Below are 26910 nucleotides of genomic sequence, written 5' to 3'. Positions count from 1 at the left end.
TCATTTACAAACACAAACCTGACAGAAAATTACCCACTATGTAATTGAGAATGATATGAGGTTTGGAGATTAATTCCAAGATTTGGGTTCCAGTATGTGCAGGACAATCAGACAGGCATTTACCAGGCATCACATTTACCTGAGTATTTACCAGGCATCACATCTCATGATGGTTGGCTGCACCATTTCAGGCCCATGCAAGGGAAGCTCTGGACTGGGACTCAGTGACTGTAGAGAGGTTCACACTTGGACTGTTGATTCAGTTACAGTGGGAAATGTGAATGAAAGGTGGCCAGCGAAAAACATAAACCAGAGAGCAGTGCTGAACACCTATCTACCTATTTGTACCTCAGCATAGGTGATAATAAACTAAACTAAACTAAACTAAAGGATGCCAGTGAAAAATGGCTTAACATCCATCTGGATATAATTTCAAATGGTAGGAATATTGCTCGATTGTGTTTTAATCTTTCTTTCAAATATGGATGTTGTGGGAGAGGCAATGATACTCCGGCACTGAGAACCAATAGAGGTTTCACAGAGTGAGGTAGGACTTGGCCGTCTCAAACCAAATCTTCTCCACTGCTTCTTTTCCTAGATCCCAATGTTGGCGTAAATGCTTCCAGCCAGTTCTTGTTGTGATCTGTAGGTACTCTTCATTGTCTGGGTAACGCAAAATATTATATGTCCCGAAAACCAGCGACTGGGAAAACCTGCAAAGAACCAGCAAATACAAGGCATCCCTTTCCTGGAGAGTTAAAGGGATCACACTCTCGAAACCTGCAAGAATATGGCCTCCAACATGCAGGGGGTCTTCACTGTCCAGCATGAGGTGCATTATGCAGATGGCCAAGTCACACACATAGTAACCACAAGCCGTGTCGCCAAAGTCCAGGATGCCAGAAATCTCCAGCTCCTGCTGCATGTGACCTGCTACGTTGCAGCAATCAGCTGATGAATGAAGAGGCTGCACAAGAATGTTGGTGTGAGTGAAGTCCCCGTGAATAATACCTGTTGGACATACAAATGTTGCAACATTTTACCATATATACACAACTAAAACTCTAATCTTGTTATCTTCCGGTTTGCATGGTCTTTCTATTTGCACAAAAAAGGTACGCGTTAGTGCTACGATTTTTCGCCAACTCACTCACCGTTCTCCTGTGCTGTGAGTGTACCGTTCCATTCCAACCGGTGGCATAATGTAAAAGTTAGCGAGGTTTAAAAATCTTTAAAATCGCGCATGCGCAGATCGATCTCCTTTCCTGCCATTCAGCGCCACACGGATTAGTCTCTTCTCCTGTCACTCCCTGGTACGGTTCGCTCCTTCCTGTGCCATCGCGTCTTTACTGGAGCTGAGGCACACTCTGGATGGCCGGCGGAGGTCTCCAAACGGACACAATTTCGGACGGACCATAAATGGCCCGGCCCAGCCCAGCACGGCCAGCGCGGAGTCGACGATGTTGCCAATGTCGCCAAACGGAAAACGTAGACTCTGATCCCGGCGGAGGAGAATGACCAGCGACCAGTGCCCAGCGCCCGCTGTGAGATCGCATCGCCAGCTCCAGCCCCAACCCCTCTGGTCCCCCTCGCTGGCTCCTGCCCCCTCCCCCATGATACCCCCTCTCCGCCATGGCTCTTCGCCATCTTTTCTCCGAGCTCTCTCCCCACCTTCCCCCCCCCCGCTGACACACACTCCTCCCCCCACAACCCCCCCACCCAAACATCTCCCTCCCCCCACAAACCACCCCGACCACATACCCCCCTGCCTCCCACAATCCGCTCTTCACCCACACACTTCCCCTCCCCGCACAACACCCCCCATACACCTATCCCTCACACAAGCCCCCGCCCACACACCCTCCCCCCCACAACCCCCCCGCCCACACACCCCTCCCCCCCATGTCCCCCCACCAACCCACCCCTGCCCATACACCCTTCTCCTTCACCCCCCCCCCCCCCCACCCATTTTTGCACCAAATGTATGACCATTATTTCAGAAATAATTTTGGTTGAGTCAAGAGTAATGAATGGTTGGAATGGGATGATTCGAGTCATTGTTGGATAAATTTTTTAAAATCAAGAATTGAAGCTGTCCTTGTTTTAATAATCAAGTTGTACTGTAAAATTTTATGTAAAATGTTATAAAGGAGCATGCAAACACTGCAAATAAAAAAACGTAAGTTTTTGCAGTAAATAAAACCTTTTTTTAGAAAATGTTTTGTGTGTTGATTTGATTGCCTGTTACTGTTCGACTGTGTTAGTGTGTGCACATTAAAAATATGATGCAAAATGAAAGTCGCAAACTATGGAATACATATTTTTCAGTATTGTTATCAAGGAAAAGAAAGCAGTTCCAATTGTTTGATATTATTAGACAATAGACAATAGGTGCAGGAGTAGGCCATTTGGCCCTTCGAGCCAGCACCGCCATTCAATGTGATCATGGCTGATCATCCCCAATCAGTACCCCGTTCCTGCCTTTTCCCCATATCCCCTGACTCCGCTGTTTTTAAGAGCTCTATCTAGCTCTCTCTTGAAAGCATCCAGAGAACCTGCCTCCATTGCCCTCTGAGGCAGAGAATACCAGACTCACCACTCTCTGTGAGAAAAAGTGTTTCCTCGTCTCTGTTCTAAATGGCTTATTCTTTATTCTTAAACCATATTATTCATATGGAGGAGAAAATATAATTTCTCTAAAATCTACCTTAATTTTGCAATCTCACTAAAGATAATCCCCCTTTCCCCCACCCCCTCCCCTCCCTCTCCATCCACCTCTCTCTCCCTCCCCATCTCTCTCTCCCCCCTCTCCCTTCCCCTCTCTCTTCCCCTCTCTCTCTCCCCTGCTCCCCTCCCTTTCTCTCCCCCCTCTGTCTCAACCCCCCCTTTCCCCCTCTCACATCACCCGCTCTCTCTCCCTCCCCCTCTCTCTCTCACGCAGCAAGGCTCCGACTGCGCCGCAGACACCGCAGCCCCACGACCCCCAGCCCGGAGAAACGGGCACTCCCGTAACGCAATATTCCACTAGAATAGACACCTAGGACCTTTGGTAGACACAAGGCATCGAGGTGATTGTGTGGAGTGCAAATGGAGATCTAAACCCGCCGGGGCCCACTGCGCACGCACGGAGAGACAGCGTCATTTTGTGTCGCCCGGATGGCCGCAAATTTTTTCCCCAAAACTTCCAGAGGGCCGGAATCAGAATTTTGGGTAATTTCCATCAAAGTGGAAACGCTGATAACGCTCCAATTTTTTTTTCCTCTGGATCTTTTTTACTCTGGGAAAAAATACCTTGGCCGGAGGCCCCCTTGATTTTGAGATCCTAGGCTTCAGTCTATGACAGCCTACAGGTAAATCCAGCCCTGACGAACCCCCCTAGATCTCGAGGCCCTAAGCTTCTTGTGAAGCTTATACGTAAATCCGTCCCTGGTCATGGACATTGAGGCCCTCATTCCCTTGTTACTTTCTGTGCTCCAAGTGTTGTTCAACATGAAGGAGCACTGATTCATCAGTTGAGCGGGGACAGTAAATGGGGAGTTAGACTTGGCTCCATTCTCTGGATTGCTTGTTTGGCAATTTAACTGCTGTGCCACCACCATACCCCAACTGTGATTAAAATACACATCAATCAATAAGCAAGATCCAACTGTGGAAAGTTCCCTTTGCCTTCTTATATTTTGAAGTGGGATCTGTTATGATTGAAAATAATAGTAATAGTATTGGTTGTTGATTGAAATGACCGACTAGTTAGTCTATGAGCACCACTAGTTAGTCTATGAGCACCACAGCCAATATTCCATTCCATTGTGCACCATGTGTCAGAAGGTGAAGCGGGTGTACCATGGTCCACTTATACCTCTACTTGTTCACAACTCTCCATCTGATATGAAATGTCATTCTGTTACCCTCATGATCAAGAAAGATAGGCACTTACTTTTATGAAAGTTGTTGATATTTGGAAGTATCTTCTTCATAAATTGCTGAATAATTTGCTCCACAATTTGGCGATCGCTGGTGTTCTTCACTGCGAACAGGTACTTGTGCAGCTGGTGAGTGTTTGAAAGGTTCCAGATGTAGGAATCTCGCTGCAGACTCTTAATGTTGGGGTGCTTGAATTCCTAACGATTGGACAAGTCCGTTACGCTCAACCATCACCAGTGCAGTTTTGGGTAACTTCAAGAGAATTGTCAAGAAATTCTGTCTTTCTATTAAAACTTAATACCAACCAGTGTCAGATACTAACAAAGTTAGTCATGTTTAGAGGATAGATCTCTAAAGTTGGATCAAGATGAACAGACCAATGCACTTTAGATAATGCGAAATGTGAGGTTAACTCATTGTACACAACCAGAAGTTCAATACAAATGTTCACAATTCAATGTACGAAGCCACCTACCTCTGGCAAGTCCTTTCTCCCAAAGGCCCAACATTGATCAGCCATGATCACATTGAATGGCGATGCTGGCTCGCAACACCGAATGGCTTACTCCTGCACCTATTGTCTATTGTCTATTTATTAGGTATCTGCATCTACTGTGGCATGCTATTATAAAGCAAAAGCTTGTGGTGGACTATAAAAGTTTAACAATTACATTTGTAGGAAGGAACTGCAGATGCTGGTTTACACTGAAGATAGACACAAAATGCTGGAGTAACTCAGCGGGACAGCAGCATCTCTGGATAGAAGGAATGGGTGACATTTCAGGTTGATAGGTCTGAAGAAGCGTCTCAACCTGAAACGTCACCCATCCCTACTCTCCAGAGATGCTGCTGTCCCGCTGAGTTACTCCAGCATTTTGTGTCTAGACAATGAGATGTCCCACCCAGCTGGTACCAAAGCAATGTGGGGTTAATTGAACAATTTCCATATATCTTTCAAACAAAATATAGGTAAATACTAAAATGTTCAAAACTCTATCCCTGACACAAGTCGTAGACCTGAAATGTTTCCTTTTCTGGAGATGCTGCCTGACCTGCTGAGCTTTTCAGCATTTCCTGTTTTATATCTCTTTGCAATACCCAAATACCCTAAATATTCCCTGCCTCGTCTCTCCTCAGTGCCCACCTGAACTCCCAACTATTTCTGTGTCCATCTATTACCTGCCACACTTAGTCCCGTCTCTCCCCCTTTTCCAGCTTTCTTCTCCACTCCCCCTCCCCATAATATCTGAAGAAGGGTCTCGATCTGAAACGTCACCTTTCCATCTTCTCTAAAGACACTGCCTGATCTGCTGAATGACTCCAGCAATTTGTAACCTTTTGTGTAAATAAGGAAGCCTTTTAAAAAAACTGCTTCAAAATGTACTGATTGTTTCAAGGTGCAAAGTAGTTCTGATCTGTCACCACAAGATGGCGATTTAATTTGAACAACACAAGCAAACTGGTTTCAGACACGGCTTATTCACAGAATGGCTGGAAGTTGAATAAATGGACTTACTGTCAGAACTTTGTTAATCTGAGCAAGTGTTCGGCCAATTTTGTACAAGATCTGTGGGTCTGCAGAGATCCCCAGTAGTTGAGTTCCTGGCAGGTAGGTCAACAATCGGACCATGTAGTTCTTATATTCTTCACCACAACCTTCAATATAAAGAACACAGTTTTCTTGTCATGTACTCTGTCTTATCCTTCTGAAGCTGAAATGATGTTTCTGATTAGTTTTAGTATTTTCGGAGAATTATGAAAATGTGGACAATTATCAAACATCAGAAAATGCAGATAAACTAATGAACGAAACTCACTGATTGTCTCCAGGGACAGAATCTTGCCATCAATGGTTGTGATTGGTGTGGCTGTAGGAAAACCTTTCTGGTTTAGGAACATCATGACTCGCGTTTGTACTTCCACCAAATCAGTGTCTTGGCTCTCGGCAGTGTTCAGAACCTTGAGGACGTAGCTCTCCCCGTGATCTCCACCTTCCTGGGTCTCGCACACCAGGATGTGGAAGTTCTGGTCCATGTAGCTGGGCAGTGGTTTGACTTCTGAAACCTTCAGACCGTACAACCGTCCGACCAACTCCACCACCTGGGCCTCACTCAGTGAGGGTCTGATTACAGCAGCTTCATCGGAGTCAGTCATCTGAAAGAGGAGAAGAATGAAACACATTAAATAAGTGAATGTCACACTCTGTGGAAACTGCACCACAACAACCTTTAGGCATTCATTCATGCTGCCTCACCCGCTGAGTTTCTCCAGCACCTTCAATTTTTCCAGCATCTGCAGTTCTTTCTTAAACATGATATTCGATCCTCTATTTGTATTTAATCTTAGTAAAGAGAACTCTCGAGGACTTGTCATGTGTTGTTATAGCTGGCTGCACATCAAAGGATGACTCAAGAACCTTGTACTGCACCGGGTTCAACGCATGTTCAATATTTTTAAGTCAGGTATCCCCACATCAACCAAAACTAATTTCAAATCAGCATGTGGAAGGCTGTGGAAAACATCTTGCCTGGTACCTGTCCCAAAGAAGACCGATCCCACTCTCCACAATGACTACAGACCAGTAGCGCTCACTTCACATATAATGAAGACATTTGAGAGACTTGTCCTTTCCTACATCAGGACTAGTGTGTCAAATCAAATGGATCCTTTACAGTTTGCATATCAGCCTAACATCAGTGTCGATGATGCCCTCATTTACATGCTGCAGAGGGTGTACACACATTTGGACACTACTGATGCATCTGTAAGGATTACATTTTTTGACTTCTCAAGCGCCTTCAACACAATTCAGCCCCGACTGCTAGGGGAGAAGATGGAGAAGATGAAAATGGATCCATCACTGGTACTGTGGTGTTTGGATTACCTTTCCCTCAGACCACAGTACGTGCGCCTACAGAACAGTGTCTCGGGCACCATCTTGAGCAGCACAGGGGCTCCACAAGGAACTGTGCTGGCTCCGTTCCTGTTTACCATCTACACAGCGGATCTCCAATATAACACCAACAGCTGCTTTTTGCAGAAGTTTTCGGATGACACAGCTGTTGTCGGCCTCATTAAAGGGGGCAATGAGGAGGAGTATAGAGACATAATAAGTAACTTTGTGGAGTGGAGTGCACACAATAACCTCCATCTTAACACCAAAAAAACCAAGGAGATAGTTGTGGACTTCAGGAGGGGGAGGAGGAGGACTCAAGCAACACCAATCACCATTAAGGGCACTGAGGTGGAGGTGGTCGCTAACCACAGGTACCTTGGGGTGCAGCTTGACAGTGAGCTGAACTGGAAGTGTCATATGGAGGCGGTGTACAGGAAGGGACAAAGCCGACTGTATTTTTTAAGGAGGCTGAGGTCATTTAACATCTGCCAACCCCTACTGTGCAGTGTCTACCATTCAGTGGTGGCCAGTGCTCTGTTTTTTGCTGTGGCCTGTTGGGGAGATGGCGCCCGCATAGCGGACAAAAACAGACTGGACAAGCTAATCAGGAAGGCCGGCTCAGTGGTCGGGGCTGAGCAACGAACGGTCCAGCAGGTGGCAGAGGCCAGAACTCTGAACAAACTGGGTTCAATAATGACCAACCCCACTCACCCACTCCATGCCCTGGTGATCAAGAGCAGCATCTTCAGTCAGAGGCTGATTGCACCAATGTGCAAAACTGAGAGACATAGGAAGTCCTGTTTACCAGCTGCTATAAGGTTATATAATGCGCATAAATAACTGCACTTTTTTTTAAATTAATTGTATTTTAACTTGTATTTTAACTTGTATTTTAACTTGTTAAGTATGGAAGCCATTTGAGGAAATGTGTGGTGTTATGTCTGTCTTGAAGCTGTCGTGGCACTGTAATTTCCTGTAAAGGATTATTAAAGGTATAATCAATCAATGTCAAAAAACAGGCCATTGTTAGCTGTAGCTGGGTGAGAATGAAAGCTGGTGATTTGGGAGGGGGGAGGGATGGAGAGAGGGAGTGCAGGGGTTACTTGAAGTGAGAGAAATCAATACTCATACCACTGCACTGTAAGCTGCCCAAGTAAAATATGAGATGCTGTTCCTCCAATTTGTGTTTAGCCTCACTCTGATGGCGGATGTGCAGGAGTGGGCACCGTCTGTGTATGGCAGCCTACCCGCAGTCCGTCTCTTCAACTTTTTTTTATTTTAAGTCCTGTCAAAAAATGTTAGTTGGAGGTCTTTTATGTGGTGGGTGGGGGTGGGGAAGGGGGAAACTTTATTTCTTAGACCCCTACCTGGTCGGAGAGGCAGCATCCCTCCGAGCTGCTTCTTCGCCCCGTCCTCGCGGCCTACCATCTAGAATGGAGCGGCGTTTCCTGTCGGCACCGGCTGGGACTACAGCTTCGGCGGCGGCGCAGCGCTGGGACACCATCATGGAGCGGGTGATGCCTTACCGGGTCACCGTGCGGTAAGCTCTGGAGCGCTGTGACTGCCAACTCCCAACATCGCGGAGCTGTGGCTGCGGGAGTCCGGCTGCAGGCGGCGATAGATTTGGAGCGCCGTAGAGCCTGGGATCGAGTTCGCCGGGGTCGGAGCTCCAACCGGCGCGGCCTGAGGACTACGAGTGCCCCGGTCTCCGGGATGGAGGCAGCCGCTCCAGACTTTCCAAGCTGCTGAGGAATGTTTCACCCGACGCCGGATTTCCATCTTCGCGGCAAGAGGGCCCTGAAAATTATCGGACTGGCTGCAAGGCCACAAATGGGCCCCGACCTCAGGTGTTTCACAGAGGAAGAGGGCTTAACTTTCTGGTGCCTTTCCCCACAGTGGAAATTTTTGATTCTGCTGTGGGGGGACGTTTGTGTTGAACTCTATAATGTGTTGTGTCCATTTAAAAAAAAAATTTTTAACCTTTTTCTATGGTTTGTATGGAAACTTATTATTTATTTTATGTAAAGCTCTTTGGTGTCAATGCGAGTTGACTTAAAACGTGCTATATAAATAAAACTTACTTACTTACTTACTTACTTACTCTGACAATGGAGGAGACCTAGGACAGAAAGGTCTGTGTGGGAATGGGAAGGAAAATTAAAGTGTTGTAAAGTGTTGAACCTTGTACTGTACGGTTCAACGCATGTTCAATATGTTTAAAGTCAGGTATCCCCACATCAACCAAAACTAATTTCAAATCAGCATGTCAAAAAACAGGCCATTGTTAGCTGTAGCTGGGTGAGAATGAAAGCTGGTGTGATTTGGGAGGGGGGAGGGGTGGAGAGAGAGGGAATGCAGGGGTTACTTGAAGTTAGAGAAATCAATACTCATACTACTGGGCTGTAAGCTGCTCAAACAAAATATGAGATGCTGTTCCTCCAATTTGCGTTTAGCCTCACTCTGACAATGGAGGAGACCTAGGACAGAAAGGTCTGTGTGGGAATGGGAAGGAGAATTAAAGTGTTTAGCAACTGGCAATTTAGCTAACATTTCATATTTCACCCCGTTCCCTTCCAACCATATCCCTCCCCACGACGTTACATTCTAATATATTCATACTTACTTTACTAGCCACGTATGTTTTGCAACATACGAGGAATTTGATTTGCTATACAGTCATACTAATAAAAAGCAACAGAACACACAAAATACATTTTAACATAAACATCCACCACAGTCACTCCTCCACATTCCTCACTGTGATGGTAGGTGAAAAAAAGTTCAATCTCTTCCCTTTTGGTTCTCCCGTGGTTGGGGGCCTTGAGCCTTCCGTTGACGGGATAATTTTAACTCCAGTAACCGGCAGCGAGCCCTCCGCGTCGGATCGATCAAGCTCCTGCATCAGTGGGATGTCAGCTCCCCCACGCCGGTGATCGACACCGGGTCAGGGCTGGTCAAAACCTTCTGCGACTATGAAGCTCCCGACTCAGTCTCTCCCGAGACTGTGAGCCCTTGAGCTTAAAGTCTGCAGGCCGCAGTTGGAGCATCGATCCCAGGCAAGGGATGTGCCCCGAAGGTAAGTCCACGCCCCGTGCTGGGGCTCAAAGTCAGTCCCGAGCAGGTCTCCAGCTCCACGATGTTAGGATGCAGAGCGACCAGAGATACAACCCGAAAAACAGTCGCATGGTAAGATATTAAAAAATAGTTTGCCCCACCCCCCATTTAAAACAAACCAGAGAACATTAACACAAACTTTTAAAACACACTAAAAATAACAAAAAAAAGAGACAAAAGGACAGACAGACTGTTGGCGAGGCTGCCATCGCGGCCACCTGGTGGTTTACTCTCCTAAAGAGGGTGGTGTTGCCTTACGATGGATTCCGGTGGTCCGCAGCACAGAATGTGTGATCTTCACAGTCAGACAGGTGTAGAAATCTGCAGTCCTACTCTGAGCGCAAATCAACATGCACTCAAAACCTGTGAATACCACAGTAACGCGAATAAATATATTCAGTACATCTGTTACCACCCACATGAAAAAATGCTGTCTGACCTGCTGAATGCTTCAAGCATGTCTGGTTTTGTTATGATAGATCTTAAACATGCATTTTACTATCATAACATACCAGCTCTATCGAATTAAAGATACTGTTGCTACTGTTTGGTTGGGATTGCTAAATTAGCTATTTAGCCATATCTGAGTGTTGTTCTCTGCTTCAACTGAGGTTAGTAATGTGACTGCATGGAATTTCTGCAGCATCTATATAATTAAAACTCTGATCTTGACCACTTCCTGTTGCACTACATATTGATTTTAGAAAAAACGCTACCACTTACGGCTGTGATTTTTGGCCATCTTACTCAGAGTCCCCCACCGCTCCACAGGGCCAGAGGATTTTTCCCATCGATGAAAAATAAAAGACATTAATGTTTAAAAATTGTTGAAATTCTCTCCCCTGTCAATCACACCATGAAGGCCACGCCCCTTCTGATGGGAGGGACAGGACTGTAAAACCCGGAAGTGTGGAGGTGCCTCAGTTCTCTGCAAGATGGGGGAGGGAGAGTTCGCAGCTCTCCGTCTGAGCTGTGAATAAAACTGAACACATGTCTACTAAACTGTAAGTGGTTTTACTGACCTGTCAGTGCTCTTAATGTGGTTTGAAAAATAAGTTTGAAAATGCAAAAGCGTGTTTTGGTTTGAAAATGCTAAAGTTGCCTGTGGTTTGAAAATGATAAAGTTAGTTGCCTGTGGTTTGAAAATGCTAAAGTTGCCTGTGGTTTGAAATTGCTAAAGTTGCCTGTGGTTTGAAAATGCTAAAGTGGCCTGGCCTTATTGAAAAGTGGCCTTGCTTTAGTGAAAAATGGCCTGACCTTATTGAAAAGTGGCCTTGCCTTATTGAAAAGTGCCTTGCCTTCTATATAATTAAAAGTCTAATCTTGACCACTTCCTCTTTGCTCTGTATATTGATTTTAGATAACATGCTACCACATACGGCTGTGATTTTTGGGCATCTTACTCAGACCCCCCTCCACTCATCAGGTGCAGAGGATTTTTCCCATCGATGAAAAATAAAAGAGTTATTTGTGTTTAAGAAATGTTGAGATTCCATCTCCTGTCAATCACGCCATGAAGGCCACGCCCCTTCCGGTGGGAGAAGGGGAAGGACTATAAAACCCAGAAGTGTGGGCGTGGCCCGGTCTCTGCAAGATGAGGGAGGGAGAGTTCATGACTCTCTGTCTTTAGTGACCTTGCACCCTGCTTGAAATGGTACGAAACTGCACTTGAATTTGGTGGCCTTGCACCCTGCTTGAAGTGATATGACACTGCACTTGAATTTGGTGGCCTTGCACCCTGTTTGAAGTGGCATGACACTGCACTTGAATTCGGTGGCCTTGCACCCTGCTTGAAGTGACAGGAAACTGCACTTGAATTTGGTGACCTTGCACCCTACTTGAAGTTGCAGGAAACTGCACTTGAATTTGGTGGCCTTGCACCCTGCTTAATGTGGCAGGAAATTGCACCTGAATTTGGTGGCCTTGCACCCTGCTTGAAATGGAATTTCAAGGGATAGCCGTGTCAACTTCCAGCCCACCAGCCGTGAGTGAGTGAGCTGCCAGCACAACAGCTTGAGTATCCATACTAGCCCTCTGGAAACCAGTCCCTTCAGCCCACAACACCCATAATAGCACTCCAGAAAGCCCCCCCCCCCCCACTGGCCACCAATATTGGAATTGGTGGAGAGGTGGGGAGGTGGAATATTGTGTTGGGGGACCAGCCCTCCCGTGTGAAGCTGGGACCCAACTTGAATTTGCCGTGAGTCAACTTCTAGTCTCGTCATTTAATAAATGTTGATCTGATTGAAGGGTGAAACAAAAAAATGGCCCTGAACACCAAAGTGGTTCTGTGCAATTCCTACTAATATCCTGAATTATGTCTTTCTTGAAATGTAATTCCCATGTATTTAAAATCAGCAACTTTAGACGTTTAGAGATACTGCACAGAAACAGGCCCTATGGCCCACCAGGTTTGTGCCGACCAGCGATCCTGTACATTACCCTACGCACACTAGGGACAATTGAACAACTTACCAAAGTCAATTAACCTGCAAACCTGTACATCTTTGAGATGTGGGTGGAAACCCGAGCCCCTGGAGAAAACCCATATGGTCACAGGGAGAACGTACAAACTCTATACAGACAGCACCCGTAGTCAGGATCAAACACAGGTCTCTGGCATTGTATGCTCACAACTCTACCGCTGCGCTACTGTGCAGCCCACTGTTAAATATTTTCATGTTGAGAGTTTTAATGTATACATAGTTCCGTTATAACCAGTTTATAACCAGTGTGAGGAAAATTTCAGCATAAAATTGAAACACAATTCACGTCAGAATATTTATATTTTTATCTTTCAGGGTTTTGGGTCATAACACCAGGAGCACTGCATCTCGCTAGGCTTCCATATCCTCACAGTATCAAATCATTATAACATCCGTTCACCATATCCATCCCATGATCACATATGCCCCATTGACCATGTTCATCCACTCAATATCTGCCTCATCACCATGTCTCTCCATAATTATATAAAACACACATTTAAATGCTGCAAATGTTGCATGTGTATAAAATCATGAGAGGAATAAATTGGGTACTGAACTGAACTGAACTGAACTTTATTTATAGAGCACGTTAAAAACAACCACTGTTGCAACAAAGTGCTGTACATAACTAATCATAAACATAAAACAAAACAATAAAAACATTAAAAGATAGTAAAAACAATAAAAAACAATAATAGAAACACTAAAACAAGAGCAAAGTCTCATGCAGGGGCGAAAGCCAAGGAATAGAAAAGGGTTTTAAGACTAGTTTTGAAAATGGACAGTGAAGGGGCCTGTCTAATGTGCAAAGGTAGAGTGTTCCATAATGTCGGAGCAGCAACGGGTAGATGCACAGAATCTCTTGCCCAGAGTACGGGAATCGCGGAGTAGAGGATATAGGTTCAGGGTGAAGGGGAAAAGACTTAATAGGCATCTGAGGGATAACCTTTTCACACAAAGGGTGGTGGGTGTATAGCACAAGCTGCCAGAGGAGGTAGTTGAGGCTGGGACTGTCACAACGTTTAAGAAACAGTTAGACAGGTATATGGATAGGACAAGTTTGAAGGGATATTGACCAAGCTCAGGCAAGTGGGACCAGTATGGCTGGGACATGTTGGCTGGTGTGGGCAAGTTGGGCTGAAGGGCCTGTTTCCACACTGTATCACTCTAGAAACATAGAAAATAAGTGCAGGAGGAAGTCATTTGGCCCTTCAAGCCAGCACCGCCATTCATTGTGATCATGGCTGATCGTCCCCAATCAATAACCCGTGCCTGACTTCTCCCCATATCCCTTGATTCCACCAGCCCCTAGAGCTCTATCTAACATTCTCTTAAATCCATCCAGTGATTTGGCCTCCACTGCCCTCTGTGGCAGGGAATTCCACAAATTCACAACTCTCTGGGTGACTCTTCATTGTCTGGGTAACGCAGAATATTATATGTCCCGAAAACCAGCGCCTGGGAAAACTTGCAAAGAACCAGCAAATACAAGGCATCCCTTTCCTGGAGAGTTAAAGGGATCACACTCTCGAAACCTGCGAGAATATGGCCTCCAACATGCAGGGGGTCTTCGCTGTCCAGCATGAGGTACATTATGCAGATGGCCAAGTCACACACATAGTAACCACAAGCCGTGTCGCCAAAGTCCAGGATGCCAGAAATCTCCAGCTCCTGCTGCATGTGACCTGCTACGTTGCAGCAATCAGCTGATGAATGAAGAGGCTGCACAAGAATGTTGGTGTGAGTGAAGTCCCCGTGAATAATACCTGTTGGACATACAAATGTTGCAACATTTTACCATCTATACACAACTAAAACTCTAATCTTGTTATCTTCCGGTTTACATGGTCTTTCTATTTGCACAAAAAAGGCACGCGTTAGTGCTACGATTTTTCGCCAACTCACTCACCGTTCTCCTGTGCTGTGAGTGTACCGTTCCGTTCCAATCGGTGGCATAATGTAAAAGTTAGCGAGGTTTAAAAATCTTAAAAATTGCTCATGCGCAGATCGATCTCCTTTCCTGCCAGTCAGCGCCACGCGGATTAGTCTCTTCTCCTGTCACTCCCCGGTACGGTTCACTCCTTCCTGCGCCATCGCGTCTTTACTGGAGCTGAGGCACACTCTGGATGGCCGGCGGAGGTCTCCAAACGGACGCAATTTCGGACGGACCGTAAATGGCCCGGCCCAGCCCAGCACATCGCTGGCACGGCACGTGCCCGGCCTGGCCCAGCACGGCCAGCGCGGAGTCGACGATGTTGCCAATGTCGCCAAACGGAAAACGTAGACTCTGATCCCGGCGGAGGAGAATGACCAGCGACCAGTGCCCAGCGCCCGCTGTGAGATCGCATCGCCAGCTCCAGCCCCTACCCCTCTGGTCCCCCTCGCTGGCTCCTGCCCCTCTCCCCCATGATACCCCCTCTCCGCCATGGCTCTTCGCCATCTTTTCTCCGAGCTCTCTCCCCACCTTCCCCCCCCCCCGCTGACACACACTCCTCCCCCCACAACCCCCCCCACCCAAACATCTCCCTCCCCCCACAAACCACCCCGACCACATACCCCCCTGCCTCCCACAATCCGCTCTTCACCCACACACTTCCCCTCCCCGCACAACACCCACCATACACCTATCCCTCACACAAGCCCCCGCCCACACACCCCTCCCCCCCACAACCCCCCCGCCCACACACCCCCCCCCCCCACGTCCCCCCACCAACCCACCCCCGCCCATACACCCTTCTCCTTCACCACCCCCCCCCACCCATTTTTGCACCAAATGTATGACCATTATTTCAGAAATAATTTTGGTTGAGTCAAGAGTAATGAATGGTTGGAATGGGATGATTGGAGTCATTGTTGTATAAATTTTTTTAAATCAAGAATTGAAGCTGTCCTTGTTTTAATAATCAAGTTGTACTGTAAAATTTTATGTAAAATGTTATAAAGGAGCATGCAAACACTGCAAATAAAAAAACGTAAGTTTTTGCAGTAAATAAATGTTTAAGCCATTTTTTTAGAAAATGTTTTGTGTGTTGATTTGATTGCCTGTTACTGTTCGACTGTGTTAGTGTATACACATTAAAAATATGACGCAAAATGAAAGTCGCAAACTATGGAATACATATTTTTCAGTATTGTTATCAAGGAAAAGAAAGCTGTTCCAATTGTTTGATATTATTAGACAATAGACAATAGGTGCAGGAGTAGGCCATTTGGCCCTTCGAGCCAGCACCGCCATTCAATGTGATCATGGCTGATCATCCCCAATCAGTACCCCGTTCCTGCCTTCTCCCCATATCCCCTGACTCCGCTGTTTTTAAGAGCCCTATCTAGCTCTCTCTTGAAAGCATCCAGAGAACCTGCCTCCATTGCCCTCTGAGGCAGAGAATACCAGACTCACCACTCTCTGTGAGAAAAAGTGTTTCCTCGTCTCTGTTCTAAATGGCTTATTCTTTATTCTTAAACCATATTATTCATATGGAGGAGAAAATATAATTTCTCTAAAATCTACCTTAATTTTGCAATCTCACTAAAGATAATCCCCCTTTCCCCCACCCCCTCCCCTCCCTCTCCATCCACCTCTCTCTCCCTCCCCATCTCTCTCTCCCCCCTCTCCCTTCCCCTCTCTCTTCCCCTCTCTCTCTCCCCCCCTCCCCTCCCTTTCTCTCCCCCCTCTGTCTCAACCCCCCCTTTCCCCCTCTCACATCACCCGCTCTCTCTCCCTCCCCCTCTCTCTCCCTCTCACGCAGCAAGGCTCCGACTCTGCGCCGCAGACACCGCAGCCCCACGACCCCCGGCCTGGAGAAACGGGCACTCCCGTAACGCAATATTCCACTAGAATAGACACCTAGGACCTTTGGTAGACACAAGGCATCGAGGTGATTGTGTGGAGTGCAAATGGAGATCTAAACCCGCCGGGGCCCACTGCGCACGCACGGAGAGACAGCGTCATTTTGTGTCGCCCGGATGGCCGCAAATTTTTTCCCCAAAACTTCCAGAGGGCCGGAATCAGAATTTTGGGTAATTTCCATCAAAGTGGAAACGCTGATAACGCTCCAATTTTTTTTTCCTCTGGATCTTTTTTACTCTGGGAAAAAATACCTTGGCCGGAGGCCCCCTTGATTTTGAGATCCTAGGCTTCAGTCTATGACAGCCTACAGGTAAATCCAGCCCTGACGAAGCCCCCCTAGATCTCGAGGCCCTAAGCTTCTTGTGAAGCTTATACGTAAATCCGTCCCTGGTCATGGACATTGAGGCCCTCATTCCCTTGTTACTTTCTGTGCTCCAAGTGTTGTTCAACATGAAGGAGCACTGATTCATCAGTTGAGCGGGGACAGTAAATGGGGAGTTAGACTTGGCTCCATTCTCTGGATTGCTTGTTTGGCAATTTAACTGCTGTGCCACCACCATACCCCAACTGTGATTAAAATACACATCAATCAATAAGCAAGATCCAACTGTGGAAAGTTCCCTTTGCCTTCTTATATTTTGAAGTGGGATCTGTTATGATTGAAAATAATAGTAATAGTATTGGTTGTTGATTGAAATGACCGACTAGTTAGTCTATGAGCACCACTAGTTAGTCTATGAGCACCACAGCCAATATTCCATTCCATTGTGCACCATGTGTCAGAAGGTGAAGCGGGTGTACCATGGTCCACTTATACCTCTACTTGTTCACAACTCTCCATCTGATATGAAATGTCATTCTGTTACCCTCATGATCAAGAAAGATAGGCACTTACTTTTATGAAAGTTGTTGATATTTGGAAGTATCTTCTTCATAAATTGCTGAATAATTTGCTCCACAATTTGGCGATCGCTGGTGTTCTTCACTGCGAACAGGTACTTGTGCAGCTGGTGAGTGTTTGAAAGGTTCCAGATGTAGGAATCTCGCTGCAGACTCTTAATGTTGGGGTGCTTGAATTCCTAACGATTGGACAAGTCCATTACGCTCAACCATCACCAGTGCAGTTTTGGGTAACTTCAAGAGAATTGTCAAGAAATTCTGTCTTTCTATTAAAACTTAATACCAACCAGTGTCAGATACTAACAAAGTTAGTCATGTTTAGAGGATAGATCTCTAAAGTTGGATCAAGATGAACAGACCAATGCACTTTAGATAATGGGAAATGTGAGGTTAACTCATTGTACACAACCAGAAGTTCAATACAAATGTTCACAATTCAATGTACGAAGTCACCTACCTCTGGCAAGTCCTTTCTCCCAAAGGCCCAACATTGATCAGCCATGATCACATTGAATGGCGATGCTGGCTCGCAACACCGAATGGCTTACTCCTGCACCTATTGTCTATTGTCTATTTATTAGGTATCTGCATTTACTGTGGCATGCTATTATAAAGCAAAAGCTTGTGGTGGACTATAAAAGTTTAACAATTACATTTGTAGGAAGGAACTGCAGATGCTGGTTTACACTGAAGATAGACACAAAATGCTGGAGTAACTCAGCGGGACAGGCAGCATCTCTGGATAGAAGGAATGGTTGACATTTCAGGTTGATAGGTGTGAAGAAGCGTCTCAACCTGAAACGTCACCCATCCCTTCTCTCCAGAGATGCTGCTGTCCCGCTGAGTTACTCCAGCATTTTGTGTCTAGACAATGAGATGTCCCACCCAGCTGGTACCAAAGCAATGTGGGGTTAATTGAACAATTTCCATATATCTTTCAAACAAAATACAGGTAAATACTAAAATGTTCAAAACTCTATCCCTGACACAAGTCGTAGACCTGAAATGTTTCCTTTTCTGGAGATGCTGCCTGACCTGCTGAGCTTTTCAGCATTTCCTGTTTTATATCTCTTTGCAATACCCAAATACCCTAAATATTCCCTGCCCCGTCTCTCCTCAGTGCCCACCTGAACTCCCAACTATTTCTGTGTCCATCTATTACCTGCCACACTTAGTCCCGTCTCTCCCCCTTTTCCAGCTTTCTTCTCCACTCCCCCTCCCCATAATATCTGAAGAAGGGTCTCGATCTGAAACGTCACCTTTCCATCTTCTCTAAAGACACTGCCTGATCTGCTGAATGACTCCAGCAATTTGTAACCTTTTGTGTAAATAAGAAGGAAGCCTTTTAAAAAAACTGCTTCAAAATGTACTGATTGTTTCAAGATGCAAAGTAGTTCTGATCTGTGACCACAAGATGGCGATTTAATTTGAACAACACAAGCAAACTGGTTTCAGACACGGCTTATTCACAGAATGGCTGGAAGTTGAATAAATGGACTTACTGTCAGAACTTTGTTAATCTGAGCAAGTGTTCGGCCAATTTTGTACAAGATCTGTGGGTCTGCAGGGATCCCCAGTAGTTGAGTTCCTGGCAGGTAGGTCAACAATCGGACCATGTAGTTCTTATATTCTTCACCACAACCTTCAATATAAAGAACACAGTTTTCTTGCCATGTACTCTGTCTTATCCTTCTGAAGCTGAAATGATGTTTCTGATTAGTTTTAGTATTTTCGGAGAATTATGAAAATGTGGACAATTATCAAACATCAGAAAATGCAGAGAAACTAATGAACGAAACTCACTGATTGTCTCCAGGGACAGAATCTTGCCATCAATGGTTGTGATTGGTGTGGCTGTAGGAAAACCTTTCTGGTTTAGGAACATCATGACTCGCGTTTGTGCTTCCACCAAATCAGTGTCTTGGCTCTCGGCAGTGTTCAGAACCTTGAGGACGTAGCTCTCCCCGTGATCTCCACCTTCCTGGGTCTCGCACACCAGGATGTGGAAGTTCTGGTCCATGTAGCTGGGCAGTGGTTTGACTTTTGAAACCTTCAGACCGTACAACCGTCCGACCAACTCCACCACCTGGGCCTCACTCAGTGAGGGTCTGATTACAGCAGCTTCATCGGAGTCAGTCATCTGAAAGAGGAGAAGAATGAAACACATTAAATAAGTGAATGTCACACTCTGTGGAAACTGCACCACAACAACCTTTAGGCAATCATTCATGCTGCCTCACCCGCTGAGTTTCTCCAGCACCTTCAATTTTTCCAGCATCTGCAGTTCTTTCTTAAACATGATATTCGATCCTCTATTTGTATTTTATCTTAGTAAAGAGAACTTTCGAGGACTTGTCATGTGTTGTTATAGCTGGCTGCACATCAAAGGATGACTCAAGAACCTTGTACTGCACCGGGTTCAACGCATGTTCAATATTTTTAAGTCAGGTATCCCCACATCAACCAAAACTAATTTCAAATCAGCGTGGAAGGCTGTGGAAAACATCTTGCCTGGTACCTGTCCCAAAGAAGACCGATCCCACTCTCCACAATGACTACAGACCAGTAGCGCTCACTTCACATATAATGAAGACATTTGAGAGACTTGTCCTTTCCTACATCAGGACTAGTGTGTCAAATCAAATGGATCCTTTACAGTTTGCATATCAGCCTAACATCAGTGTCGATGATGCCCTCATTTACATGCTGCAGAGGGTGTACACACATTTGGACACTACTGATGCATCTGTAAGGATTACATTTTTTGACTTCTCAAGCGCCTTCAACACAATTCAGCCCCGACTGCTAGGGGAGAAGATGGAGAAGATGAAAATGGATCCATCACTGGTACTGTGGTGTTTGGATTACCTTTCCCTCAGACCACAGTACGTGCGCCTACAGAACAGTGTCTCGGGCACCATCTTGAGCAGCACAGGGGCTCCACAAGGAACTGTGCTGGCTCCGTTCCTGTTTACCATCTACACAGCGGATCTCCAATATAACACCAACAGCTGCTTTTTGCAGAAGTTTTCGGATGACACAGCTGTTGTCGGCCTCATTAAAGGGGGCAATGAGGAGGAGTATAGAGACATAATAAGTAACTTTGTGGAGTGGAGTGCACACAATAACCTCCATCTTAACACCAAAAAAACCAAGGAGATAGTTGTGGACTTCAGGAGGGGGAGGAGGAGGACTCAAGCAACACCAATCACCATTAAGGGCACTGAGGTGGAGGTGGTCGCTAACCACAGGTACCTTGGGGTGCAGCTTGACAGTGAGCTGAACTGGAAGTGTCATATGGAGGCGGTGTACAGGAAGGGACAAAGCCGACTGTATTTTTTAAGGAGGCTGAGGTCATTTAACATCTGCCAACCCCTACTGTGCAGTGTCTACCATTCAGTGGTGGCCAGTGCTCTGTTTTTTGCTGTGGCCTGTTGGGGAGATGGCGCCCGCATAGCGGACAAAAACAGACTGGACAAGCTAATCAGGAAGGCCGGCTCAGTGGTCGGGGCTGAGCAACGAACGGTCCAGCAGGTGGCAGAGGCCAGAACTCTGAACAAACTGGGTTCAATAATGACCAACCCCACTCACCCACTCCATGCCCTGAAGGTGATCAAGAGCAGCATCTTCGGTCAGAGGCTGATTGCACCAATGTGCAAAACTGAGAGACATAGGAAGTCCTGTTTACCAGCTGCTATAAGGTTATATAATGCGCATAAATAACTGCACTTTTTTTTAAATTAATTGTATTTTAACTTGTATTTTAACTTGTATTTTAACTTGTTAAGTATGGAAGCCATTTGAGGAAATGTGTGGTGTTATGTCTGTCTTTGTCTGAGGGATGGAGAGAGGGAGTGCAGGGGTTACTTGAAGTGAAGGAATCAATACTCATACCACTGCACTGTAAGCTGCCCAAGTAAAATATGAGATGCTGTTCCTCCAATTTGTGTTTAGCCTCACTCTGATGGCGGATGTGCAGGAGTGGGCACCGTCTGTGTATGGCAGCCTACCCGCAGTCCGTCTCTTCAACTTTTTTTTATTTTAAGTCCTGTCAAAAAATGTTAGTTGGAGGTCTTTTATGTGGTGGGTGGGGGTGGGGAAGGGGGAAACTTTATTTCTTAGACCCCTACCTGGTCGGAGAGGCAGCATCCCTCCGAGCTGCTTCTTCGCCCCGTCCTCGCGGCCTACCATCTAGAATGGAGCGGCGTTTCCTGTCGGTACCGGCTGGGACTACAGCTTCGGCGGCGGCGCAGCGCTGGGACACCATCATGGAGCGGGTGATGCCTTACCGGGTCACCGTGCGGTAAGCTCTGGAGCGCTGTGACTGCCAACTCCCAACATCGCAGAGCTGTGGCTGCGGGAGTCCGGCTGCAGGCGGCGATAGATTTGGAGCGCCGTAGAGCCTGGGATCGAGTTCGCCGGGGTCGGAGCTCCAACCGGCGCGGCCTGAGGACTACGAGTGCCCCGGTCTCCGGGATGGAGGCAGCCGCTCCAGACTTTCCAAGCTGCTGAGGAATGTTTCACCCGACGCCGGATTTCCATCTTCGCGGCAAGAGGGCCCTGAAAATTATCGGACTGGCTGCAAGGCCACAAATGGGCCCCGACCTCAGGTGTTTCACAGAGGAAGAGGGCTTAACTTTCTGGTGCCTTTCCCCACAGTGGAAATTTTTGATTCTGCTGTGGGGGGACGTTTGTGTTGAACTCTATAATGTGTTGTGTCCATTTAAAAAAAAAAATTTTAACCTTTTTCTATGGTTTGTATGGAAACTTATTATTTATTTTATGTAAAGCTCTTTGGTGTCAATGCGAGTTGACTTAAAACGTGCTATATAAATAAAACTTACTTACTTACTTACTTACTTACTCTGACAATGGAGGAGACCTAGGACAGAAAGGTCTGTGTGGGAATGGGAAGGAGAATTAAAGTGTTGTAAAGTGTTGAACCTTGTACTGTACGGTTCAACGCATGTTCAATATGTTTAAAGTCAGGTATCCCCACATCAACCAAAACTAATTTCAAATCAGCATGTCAAAAAACAGGCCATTGTTAGCTGTAGCTGGGTGAGAATGAAAGCTGGTGTGATTTGGGAGGGGGGAGGGGTGGAGAGAGAGGGAATGCAGGGGTTACTTGAAGTTAGAGAAATCAATACTCATACTACTGGGCTGTAAGCTGCTCAAACAAAATATGAGATGCTGTTCCTCCAATTTGCGTTTAGCCTCACTCTGACAATGGAGGAGACCTAGGACAGAAAGGTCTGTGTGGGAATGGGAAGGAGAATTAAAGTGTTTAGCAACTGGCAATTTAGCTAACATTTCATATTTCACCCCGTTCCCTTCCAACCATATCCCTCCCCACGACGTTACATTCTAATATATTCATACTTACTTTACTAGCCACGTATGTTTTGCAACATACGAGGAATTTGATTTGCTACAGTCATACTAATAAAAAGCAACAGAACACACAAAATACATTTTAACATAAACATCCACCACAGTGACTCCTCCACATTCCTCACTGTGATGGAAGGTGAAAAAAAGTTCAATCTCTTCCCTTTTGGTTCTCCCGTGGTTGGGGGCCTTGAGCCTTCCGTTGACGGGATAATTTTAACTCCAGTAACCGGCAGCGAGCCCTCCGCGTCGGATCGATCAAGCTCCTGCATCAGTGGGATGTCAGCTCCCCCACGCCGGTGATCGACACCGGGTCAGGGCTGGTCAAAACCTTCTGCGACTATGAAGCTCCCGACTCAGTCTCTCCCGAGACTGTGAGCCCTTGAGCTTAAAGTCTGCAGGCCGCAGTTGGAGCATCGATCCCAGGCAAGGGATGTGCCCCGAAGGTAAGTCCACGCCCCGTGCTGGGGCTCAAAGTCAGTCCCGAGCAGGTCTCCAGCTCCACGATGTTAGGATGCAGAGCGATCAGAGATACAACCCGAAAAACAGTCGCATGGTAAGATATTAAAAAATAGTTTGCCCCACCCCCCCATTTAAAACAAACCAGAGAACATTAACACAAACTTTTAAAACACACTAAAAATAACAAAAAAAAGAGACAAAAGGACAGACAGACTGTTGGCGAGGCTGCCATCGCGGCCACCTGGTGGTTTACTCTCCTAAAGAGGGTGGTGTTGCCTTACGATGGATTCCGGTGGTCCGCAGCACAGAATGTGTGATCTTCACAGTCAGACAGGTGTAGAAATCTGCAGTCCTACTCTGAGCGCAAATCAACATGCGCTCAAAACCTGTGAATACCACAGTAACGCGAATAAATATATTCAGTACATCTGTTACCACCCACATGAAAAAATGCTGTCTGACCTGCTGAATGCTTCAAGCATGTCTGGTTTTGTTATGATAGATCTTAAACATGCATTTTACTATCATAACATACCAGCTCTATCGAATTAAAGATACTGTTGCTACTGTTTGGTTGGGATTGCTAAATTAGCTATTTAGCCATATCTGAGTGTTGTTCTCTGCTTCAACTGAGGTTAGTAATGTGACTGCATGGAATTTCTGCAGCATCTATATAATTAAAACTCTGATCTTGACCACTTCCTGTTGCACTACATATTGATTTTAGAAATAACGCTACCACTTACGGCTGTGATTTTTGGCCATCTTACTCAGAGTCCCCCACCGCTCCACAGGGCCAGAGGATTTTTCCCATCGATGAAAAATAAAAGACATTAATGTTTAAAAATTGTTGAAATTCTCTCCCCTGTCAATCACACCATGAAGGCCACGCCCCTTCTGATGGGAGGGACAGGACTGTAAAACCCGGAAGTGTGGAGGTGCCTCAGTTCTCTGCAAGATGGGGGAGGGAGAGTTCGCAGCTCTCCGTCTGAGCTGTGAATAAAACTGAACACATGTCTACTAAACTGTAAGTGGTTTTACTGACCTGTCAGTGCTCTTGAAAAATAAGTTTGAAAATGCAAAAGCGTGTTTTGGTTTGAAAATGCTAAAGTTGCCTGTGGTTTGAAAATGATAAAGTTAGTTGCCTGTGGTTTGAAAATGCTAAAGTTGCCTGTGGTTTGAAATTGCTAAAGTTGCCTGTGGTTTGAAAATGCTAAAGTGGCCTGGCCTTATTGAAAAGTGGCCTTGCTTTAGTGAAAAATGGCCTGACCTTATTGAAAAGTGGCCTTGCCTTATTGAAAAGTGCCTTGCCTTCTATATAATTAAAAGTCTAATCTTGACCACTTCCTCTTTGCTCTGTATATTGATTTTAGATAACATGCTACCACATACGGCTGTGATTTTTGGGCATCTTACTCAGACCCCCCTCCACTCATCAGGTGCAGAGGATTTTTCCCATCGATGAAAAATAAAAGAGTTATTTGTGTTTAAGAAATGTTGAGATTCCATCTCCTGTCAATCACGCCATGAAGGCCACGCCCCTTCCGGTGGGAGAAGGGGAAGGACTATAAAACCCAGAAGTGTGGGCGTGGCCCGGTCTCTGCAAGATGAGGGAGGGAGAGTTCATGACTCTCTGTCTTTAGTGACCTTGCACCCTGCTTGAAATGGTACGAAACTGCACTTGAATTTGGTGGCCTTGCACCCTGCTTGAAGTGATATGACACTGCACTTGAATTTGGTGGCCTTGCACCCTGTTTGAAGTGGCATGACACTGCACTTGAATTCGGTGGCCTTGCACCCTGCTTGAAGTGACAGGAAACTGCACTTGAATTTGGTGACCTTGCACCCTACTTGAAGTTGCAGGAAACTGCACTTGAATTTGGTGGCCTTGCACCCTGCTTAATGTGGCAGGAAATTGCACCTGAATTTGGTGGCCTTGCACCCTGCTTGAAATGGAATTTCAAGGGATAGCCGTGTCAACTTCCAGCCCACCAGCCGTGAGTGAGTGAGCTGCCAGCACAACAGCTTGAGTATCCATACTAGCCCTCTGGAAACCAGTCCCTTCAGCCCACAACACCCATAATAGCACTCCAGAAAGCCCCCCCCCCCCACTGGCCACCAATATTGGAATTGGTGGAGAGGTGGGGAGGTGGAATATTGTGTTGGGGGACCAGCCCTCCCGTGTGAAGCTGGGACCCAACTTGAATTTGCCGTGAGTCAACTTCTAGTCTAGTCATTTAATAAATGTTGATCTGATTGAAGGGTGAAACAAAAAAATGGCCCTGAACACCAAAGTGGTTCTGTGCAATTCCTACTAATATCCTGAATTATGTCTTTCTTGAAATGTAATTCCCATGTATTTAAAATCAGCAACTTTAGACGTTTAGAGATACTGCACAGAAACAGGCCCTATGGCCCACCAGGTTTGTGCCGACCAGCGATCCTGTACATTACCCTACGCACACTAGGGACAATTGAACAACTTACCAAAGTCAATTAACCTGCAAACCTGTACATCTTTGAGATGTGGGTGGAAACCCGAGCCCCTGGAGAAAACCCATATGGTCACAGGGAGAACGTACAAACTCTATACAGACAGCACCCGTAGTCAGGATCAAACACAGGTCTCTGGCATTGTATGCTCACAACTCTACCGCTGCGCTACTGTGCAGCCCACTGTTAAATATTTTCATGTTGAGAGTTTTAATGTATACATAGTTCCGTTATAACCAGTTTATAACCAGTGTGAGGAAAATTTCAGCATAAAATTGAAACACAATTCACGTCAGAATATTTATATTTTTATCTTTCAGGGTTTTGGGTCATAACACCAGGAGCACTGCATCTCGCTAGGCTTCCATATCCTCACAGTATCAAATCATTATAACATCCGTTCACCATATCCATCCCATGATCACATATGCCCCATTGACCATGTTCATCCACTCAATATCTGCCTCATCACCATGTCTCTCCATAATTATATAAAACACACATTTAAATGCTGCAAATGTTGCATGTGTATAAAATCATGAGAGGAATAAATTGGGTACTGAACTGAACTGAACTGAACTTTATTTATAGAGCACGTTAAAAACAACCACTGTTGCAACAAAGTGCTGTACATAACTAATCATAAACATAAAACAAAACAATAAAAACATTAAAAGATAGTAAAAACAATAAAAAACAATAATAGAAACACTAAAACAAGAGCAAAGTCTCATGCAGGGGCGAAAGCCAAGGAATAGAAAAGGGTTTTAAGACTAGTTTTGAAAATGGACAGTGAAGGGGCCTGTCTAATGTGCAAAGGTAGAGTGTTCCATAATGTCGGAGCAGCAACGGGTAGATGCACAGAATCTCTTGCCCAGAGTACGGGAATCGCGGAGTAGAGGATATAGGTTCAGGGTGAAGGGGAAAAGACTTAATAGGCATCTGAGGGATAACCTTTTCACACAAAGGGTGGTGGGTGTATAGCACAAGCTGCCAGAGGAGGTAGTTGAGGCTGGGACTGTCACAACGTTTAAGAAACAGTTAGACAGGTATATGGATAGGACAAGTTTGAAGGGATATTGACCAAGCTCAGGCAAGTGGGACCAGTATGGCTGGGACATGTTGGCTGGTGTGGGCAAGTTGGGCTGAAGGGCCTGTTTCCACACTGTATCACTCTAGAAACATAGAAAATAAGTGCAGGAGGAAGTCATTTGGCCCTTCAAGCCAGCACCGCCATTCATTGTGATCATGGCTGATCGTCCCCAATCAATAACCCGTGCCTGACTTCTCCCCATATCCCTTGATTCCACCAGCCCCTAGAGCTCTATCTAACATTCTCTTAAATCCATCCAGTGATTTGGCCTCCACTGCCCTCTGTGGCAGGGAATTCCACAAAT

The 26910-nt window shown here is 45.9% G+C and overlaps 2 protein-coding genes across 3 annotated transcripts; both read right to left on the bottom strand.

Annotated features, from left to right (window-relative positions):
- Nucleotides 1–179: 179 nt before the first annotated feature.
- On the bottom strand, nt 180–7966 carry LOC116968285 (hydroxylysine kinase-like). Of its 2 annotated transcripts, XM_033014999.1 has the most exons (5): nt 7949–7966; nt 5739–6075; nt 5438–5577; nt 3935–4118; nt 180–1011 (listed from the first exon to the last, which is right to left on the bottom strand). In XM_033014999.1, exons 2-5 carry the CDS (start codon nt 6073–6075, stop codon nt 536–538), a joined length of 1137 nt encoding a protein of 378 aa, XP_032870890.1. In that variant the 5' UTR covers nt 7949–7966; the 3' UTR covers nt 180–535. The 2 variants fall into 2 exon arrangements, with proteins under 2 accessions (XP_032870890.1, XP_032870889.1); XM_033014998.1 differs by lacking the exon at nt 7949–7966 and having other exon boundaries at nt 5739–6131.
- A 5843-nt stretch (nt 7967–13809) lies between these two features.
- On the bottom strand, nt 13810–21080 carry LOC116968187 (hydroxylysine kinase-like). Its single transcript, XM_033014830.1, has 5 exons — nt 21062–21080; nt 18971–19307; nt 18670–18809; nt 17163–17346; nt 13810–14186 (listed from the first exon to the last, which is right to left on the bottom strand). The coding sequence occupies exons 2-5, from the start codon at nt 19305–19307 to the stop codon at nt 13810–13812; spliced, it is 1038 nt and encodes a 345-aa protein (XP_032870721.1). The 5' UTR covers nt 21062–21080.
- Nucleotides 21081–26910: the final 5830 nt, after the last annotated feature.

The sequence above is a fragment of the Amblyraja radiata genome, chromosome X, assembly GCF_010909765.2.
Source record: "Amblyraja radiata isolate CabotCenter1 chromosome X, sAmbRad1.1.pri, whole genome shotgun sequence".
NCBI classification, from domain to species: Eukaryota; Metazoa; Chordata; class Chondrichthyes; order Rajiformes; family Rajidae; genus Amblyraja; species Amblyraja radiata.
The sequence above is the reverse complement of the archived record's forward strand: the minus strand, read 5'-3'. Positions and strand labels throughout refer to the sequence as shown.

Excerpts from the sequence above, each read along its gene's own strand:
- LOC116968285 (XM_033014998.1), bottom strand. The coding sequence starts at position 6,102 with ATGTGTTTCATTCTTCTCCTCTTTCAGATGACTGACTCCGATGAAGCT. Across the intron at positions 5,578-5,738 it reads TCTGTCCCTGGAGACAATCA|GTTGTGGTGAAGAATATAAG; the intron begins GTGAGTTTCGTT and ends TTTATATTGAAG. Across the intron at positions 1,012-3,934 it reads TATCAACAACTTTCATAAAA|GTATTATTCACGGGGACTTC; the intron begins GTAAGTGCCTAT and ends TATGTCCAACAG.
- LOC116968187 (XM_033014830.1), bottom strand. The coding sequence starts at position 19,307 with ATGACTGACTCCGATGAAGCTGCTGTAATCAGACCCTCACTGAGTGAG. Across the intron at positions 18,810-18,970 it reads TCTGTCCCTGGAGACAATCA|GTTGTGGTGAAGAATATAAG; the intron begins GTGAGTTTCGTT and ends TTTATATTGAAG. Across the intron at positions 17,347-18,669 it reads AGATTAACAAAGTTCTGACA|GAATTCAAGCACCCCAACAT; the intron begins GTAAGTCCATTT and ends TCCAATCGTTAG.